This window comes from Salvelinus sp. IW2-2015, linkage group LG4q.1:29, assembly GCF_002910315.2.
Source record: "Salvelinus sp. IW2-2015 linkage group LG4q.1:29, ASM291031v2, whole genome shotgun sequence".
Lineage (NCBI taxonomy): Eukaryota > Metazoa > Chordata > Actinopteri > Salmoniformes > Salmonidae > Salvelinus > Salvelinus sp. IW2-2015.
In genome coordinates this window covers 74,950,047-74,956,590 of record NC_036842.1, presented here as the reverse complement: position 1 = coordinate 74,956,590, position 6,544 = coordinate 74,950,047, and the positions used below count along the sequence as shown (strand labels likewise).

Sequence of the window (6,544 nt, the reverse complement as noted above, 5' to 3'; positions counted from 1 at the left end):
GTTGTGTGTGTGTGTGTGTGTGTGTGTGTGTGTGTGTGTGTGTGGTGATGTGGTCTACATGAGGGTTAGACCGACACGTCAATCAACAATCATTAATAAGCTGCATTAAATTAATAACCACACACACACACATACACACAACCCCCCCCCTAGTCCATATAGTGTGTGATTAAGTCTGGAAGATTAGGGTTGAGTTTCTGTAGACTACATCAGAACTGGATCTAGTACAGCCTCTATACTATGAGCTTGCCTGAGAATTTAATTAGTGCTTCCCTTGCCCAACTATGGTTGGTTTTGGTGGGTTTGGTGGCGCAACGGTAATATGAAGTGTTTGCTGTTGGGTTCTTGTCCCGGGTGAGGCAGACAGGGACAACTCTGTTACACACTGTTTCTGTTAACCAAATACCTACCTGGTTAAAGTACCACCACAGCACCACCACTGTTACACAGTGGGTCTAGTTGGCAGGTCTGGGAATAGTGCAGAGACAGGGGTTTCCTGGAACTGAGCAGCTTTTGGTGAGCTGGCACTGTGTGCAACCAACCTCTCCATAGCCTCCTACACACAAAGACATACCAGTGCACCTTCAAGCTGATTCATAGTTGAGATAAGCATACACAACTCTGTGTGTGTGTTTGTGTGTTTGTGTGTGTGTGTGTTGTTTGTGTGTGTGTGTGTGTGTGTGTGTTGTGTGTGTGTGTGTGTGTGTGTGTGTGTGTGTGTGTGTGTGTGTGTGTGTGTGTGTGGTGTGTGTGGTGTGTGGTGTGTGTGTGTGTGTGTGTGTGTGTGTGTGTTGTGTGTGTGTGTGTGTGTGTGTGTGTGTAGTTCCTAACCAGGGCCAGGACAGAGATGGGATATGCAGGTCTTGGGTCAGTACCACTATGAAGACGTTCGATGGCAGCTACTTCTACTACCCTGGAACCTGCTCCTACATACTGGCCCAGGACTGCCGCTCAGCCACACCACAATACACTGTGTGGGTCCATAACAGCCGTGTGTGTGAAGGCAGTGTGTACTCCTGTCCCAGGGCTCTCAGTCTCTTCTTCCCCAACGAGGAGGAGATCCACATCTCTGGATACCAAGTCCACCAGGGGGTCGCAGGTTAGTAGGATATGGACAAATTGTGTGTGTGTGTGTGTTTGTGCTTCGTAATGTGTGTGTGTGTAGGGCGGCAGGTAGCCTAGCAGTTAGAGCGTTGGTCCATTAACCGAAAGGTCGCTGGTTTGAATACCCAAGCTGACGAGGTGAAAGATCTGTCCATGTGCCCATGAGCCAGGCACTTAACCCTCATTTTGTCCAGGGGCGCCGTACTACTATGGCTGACCCTGTAAAACAATATGTTTCACTGCACGTATCTGGTGTATGTGACAATAAAGCATCGTAAAAAAAATTATAATAATCTGTGTGTGTGTGTGTGTGTAGGCTGAGCCTACCCCAGACAATAGGAGGTGTGTTTATAGAGCGTCTGGCTGACTACCTGCTGGTGAAGAGCGTGTTTGGCTTCTCTCTGGCGTGGGACGGGGGAGCGGAGTATATCTGAAGATGTCTGAACAGCACCACGGCACCCCCTGTGGCCTTTGTGGGAACTACAACAACCTGCCCAACGATGACCTCACCACAGCCCGCGGTGAGACACACACTCGCACACCTCATCAAAGCCCACTGTAAGACTGGACAGACGGGTCCGACCAGTCTCTTATCCTCCCTCCTCCATCCATCTCTTATCCTCTCTCTCAGCACCCAATCATCCCTCCATCACAACCTTTCTCCTCTCAGCACCACAGGGAACCATTATAGTTATTATTACTGAGGGGAGGCCCTAGTCCTGTAACCTGAGAGGAGAGCAGAGAGGAGAAATGGGCAGCAGGTTGCTTAGTGGTTAAGAGCGTTCGGCCAGTAACCGAAAGGTCACTGGTTCGAATCCCACTACTGACTAGTACGACAACATCTGTAGATGTGCCCTTGAGCAAGGCACTTAACCCTAATTGCTCCTGTAAATCATTCTGGATAAGAGTGTCTGCTAAATGACCTGAAGGTAAATGAGAAAAGATGGAACAGAGGAAACCAGAGGAGAGAGTAGTTCTTCTAATATACAGTTGTTCTATTATATTGGATTATAGTCAGGCATGTAGAGGGAGGAACCTTAACCGTGTGTACGTGTTTCGTGTGTGTGTGTGCCTGTGTGTAGGCGTGCAGACAGAGGAGCCAGCAATGTTTGCTAACAGCTGGTCAGTCGATCTGCCCCATGAGAGAGGCTGCCCTCTAGTGGACATAGACTTCACTGGACCCTGCCACTCTGAGTCTGACATGGACGTAAGACCTGTCTGTCTGTGTCTGTCTGTCTGTCTGTCTGTCTGTCTGTCTGTCTGTGTCTGTCTGTCTGGAACCCTTTTGCTTGAACCTGGCTTGTCCATGTACCTTTGTTATGTGTGCTTATTCTGTGTTTTATTGTAATATGTTGATGTAAAATGTGTGTGTTGTGGTGTGTGGTGTGTGTGTGTGTGTGTGTGTGTGTGTAGGATGCCATAGAGAAGTGCAGTGCTCTCCTGTTTCCTCCTTCCTGTCCTGTCATGAGAACATCGACCCAAACCCCTACTTGGCCAGCTGTGTCTCCGACCTCTGTGTGTAAGTCACTCCAGAGTATTCATGTGTCCTATAAGTCAGATGGTATTTGATTACTCAATGTCGTCATAGTGTTGCTGTGGGTTATCTGAGTGTTGTCTGGGGGTTATCTGAGTGTTGTCTGACAGTTGTCTGGGGGTTATCTGAGTGTAGTCCGACTGTTGTCTGGGGGTTATCTGGGTGTGGTCTGACTGTTGTCTGGGGGTTATCTGAGTGTAGTCTGACTGTTGTCTGTGGGTTATCTGAGTGCAGTCTGACTGTTGTCTGCTGTAATTAGGTCAGATGAGGAGGAGACGTTTTGCCGTGCGCTGGTGGAGTACACACGAGCCTGCAGCCATGTAGGATACCCTGTACGAGAGTGGAGAGACAGCTTCCCATCCTGCAGTCAGTAATGTTACACTAACAACCCAAACCTTCAACTAACCTAGAGCTAACTTATTACTACAGTCAGCTTTTAATTTGACTGTTCCATAGATGATGGCTGTGAGGAGAGTTTTGTCCATAGAGACTGTATCAGCTGCTGCCCTCCCACCTCTAACACACACACACACACACACACACACACACACACACAAATGAGACATGCATTGTGAAGTGTGTGTGCTACTCACTGATCTGGCAGCGGTCTCCGAGGGCCTGGAACTGTGCACAGTCACACACCCCCCCCTCCTGACACCAGCCCCCATTCAGACAGCCGCAGTACTCTGGTAAAACACACAGTCTTTCCTCAATCTTCTCTGGAAAGACTTTTGAAAACAAATGATTCTTTACAAGATAGACTGCTTTTTAGGCTTTTCTGTAGCCGCGTTGACCCAACCTCACCCTGTGTGTGTGTGTCTACCTGAGGAGGCATCGCGGGCCGTGTAATTATGTAGAACACTGCGAGGTAGAGTTGCTTCAGAGAGAAGAGGACTGAATGTCTGGAGAGGAGAGAGCACTGATGAGCACACACACATACATACCTACCAGTCCCAGTTTGTGAATCTGTCACACTGTGTGTATAGTGTGTGTGGTATGTGTGTATCCAATGATGTAGTGGTAAAGAAATAGGTAGTCGGTCGCGGTGGAAAAAGTAACAATCTGTACTTTCAATTAAATTTTTCTGTAAAATGTGGGTAACAGCCGTGCAGAAAAATCGTGGCCTTTACTCTCCACTACACCGCTGTGTATCTCTAGCCCTGTTTGTGTGTTTGTGTAGTTGCCCCAGTGTGTGTGTGTGTGTCCTACAAAGGCATCTTTGTGCTGGTCAGTGTGTTGAGTGAGTCCTGACCTCTGGTTCTCTTAGGTGTAGTGTACCTACCTCCTCCCCTAGGAGATCCCGTTTCCTCCGCAGTGCATTAGCCCTCCTGCACACGCACACACGCACACGCAAGCACACGCACACACCGCACACACGGAGAGAAACGTACATTATGAAGAGAAACATGCAAACTGAAGTTAAAAGCACTTAAGACCACTTGAATACAGCCAAACACACACACACACCAGCTTGGTCATGACATTGAATGAATAAGTCCCCGGAGGGGATGAGTTTCTCTTTTCCTTTCATCCACTCATCTCACCTCTGTAGTCTTCCGTCTGTCTCTGTCAATTGGCTCTGAGCTTCTAAACACAAGAAAATGCCATCAATAAAACATCACACACACTATCACAATGTAGAGGCTCACATATCACTATCACAATGTACTGGCTCACATATCACTATCACAATGTACAGGCTCAACTATATAACTATCACAATGTAGCAGGCTCACATATTTTCACACTATCACAATGTACAGGCTCACATATCACAATGTACAGGCTAACATATCACTATCACAATGTACAGGCTCACATATCACTATCACAATGTACTGGCTCACATATCACTATCACAATGGTACTGGCTCACATATCACTATCACAATGTACATGGCTCACATATCACTCATCGCAATGTACAGTGCTCACATATACACAATGTACAGGCTCACATATCACTAATCACAAGTACTGGCTCAATATCACTATCACAATGTACTGGCTCAAATATCACTATCACAATGTACAGGCTCACATATCAGCTATCACAATGTACAGGCTCACATATCACAATGTACAGGCTCACATATCACTATCACAATGTACAGGCTCACATATCACTATCACAATGTACTGGCTCACATATCACTATACAATGTACTGGCTCACATATCACTATCACAATGTACTGGCTCACATATCACTATCACAATGTACAGGCTCACATATCACTATCACAATGTACAGGCTCACATATCACTATCACAATGTACAGGCTCACATATCACAATGTACAGGCTCACATATCACTATCACAATGTCACTGGCTCAACATTATCACTATCAAATGTACTGGCTCACATCATACTCACATGTAGGCTCACATATCACTATAAATGTAACAGGCTCACATATCACTATCACAATGTACAGGCTCACATATCACAATGTACAGGCCTCACATATCACTATCACAATGTACAGGCTCACATATCACTATCACAATGTACTGGCTCACATATCACTATCACAATTGTACTGGCTCACATATCACTACAAATGTACTGGCTCACATATCACTATCACAATGTACAGGCTCACATATCACTATCACCATGTACAGGCTCAATATCAGCAATGTACAGGCTCACATATCACTACACAATGTACTGGCTCACATATCACTATCACAATGTACTGGCTCAACATATCACTATCACAATGTACAGGCTCACATATCACTATCACATGTACAGGTCACATATCACAATGTACAGGCTCACATATCACTATCACAATGTACTGGCTCACATATCACTATCACAATGTACTGCTCACATATCACTATCAACAATGTACAGGCTCACATATCACTATCACAATGTACAGGCTCACATATCACTATCACAATGTACAGGCTCACATATCAACTATCACAATGTACAGGCTCACATATCACAATGTACTGGCTCACATATCACTATCACAATGTATCGGCTCACATATCACTATCACAATGTACTGGCTCACATATCACTATCACAATGTACAAGGCTCACATATCATATCACAATGTACAGGCTCACATATCACAATGTACAGCTCACATATCACTACACAATGTATGTCACATATCACTATCAAATGTACTGGCTCACATATCACTATCACAATGTACAGGCCTCACATATATCACAATGTACAGGCTCACAATAATCACAATGTCCTGGCTCACATATCACTATCACAATGTACTGGCTCACATATCACTATCACAATGTACTGGCTACATATCCACTATCACAATGTACTGGCTCACATATCACTATCACAATGTACTGGCTCACATATCACTATCACAATGTACAGGCTCACATATCACTATCACACATGTACAGGCTCACATATCACAATGTACAGGCTCACATATCACTATCACAATGTTACTGGCTCACATATCACTATCACAATGTACTGGCTCACATATCACTATCACAATGTACAGGTTCACAACTATCACAATGTACTGGCTCACATATCACTATCACAATGTACAGGCTCACATATCACTATCACAATGTCAGGCTCACATATCACAAATGTACAGGCTCACATATCACTATCACAATGTACTTGGCTCACATATCACTATCACAATGTACTGCTCACATATCACTATCACAATGTACAGGCTCACATATCACAAATGTACTGGCTCACTATCACTATCACAATGTACTGGCTCACATATCACTATCACAATGTCTGGCTCACATATCACTATCACAATGTACTGGCTCACATATCACTATCACAATGTACATGGCTCAACAATATCACTATGCAAATGTACAGGCTCACATATATCACAATGTACAGGCTCACATATGGCTCACATAT

At 45.0% G+C, this 6,544-nt stretch overlaps 1 protein-coding gene across 1 annotated transcript in view; it reads right to left on the bottom strand.

Annotated features, from left to right (window-relative positions):
• The window catches only part of otogl (otogelin-like), a 74,505-nt gene that overhangs the window by 62,783 nt on the left and 5,178 nt on the right, over positions 1 to 6,544 (bottom strand). Inside the window, 4 exon segments of the mRNA XM_070439795.1 lie at positions 3,232 to 3,324; positions 3,462 to 3,540; positions 3,921 to 3,966; positions 4,183 to 4,225. Of these exon segments, the coding sequence (XP_070295896.1) occupies positions 3,232 to 3,324; positions 3,462 to 3,540; positions 3,921 to 3,966; positions 4,183 to 4,225 (261 nt within the window).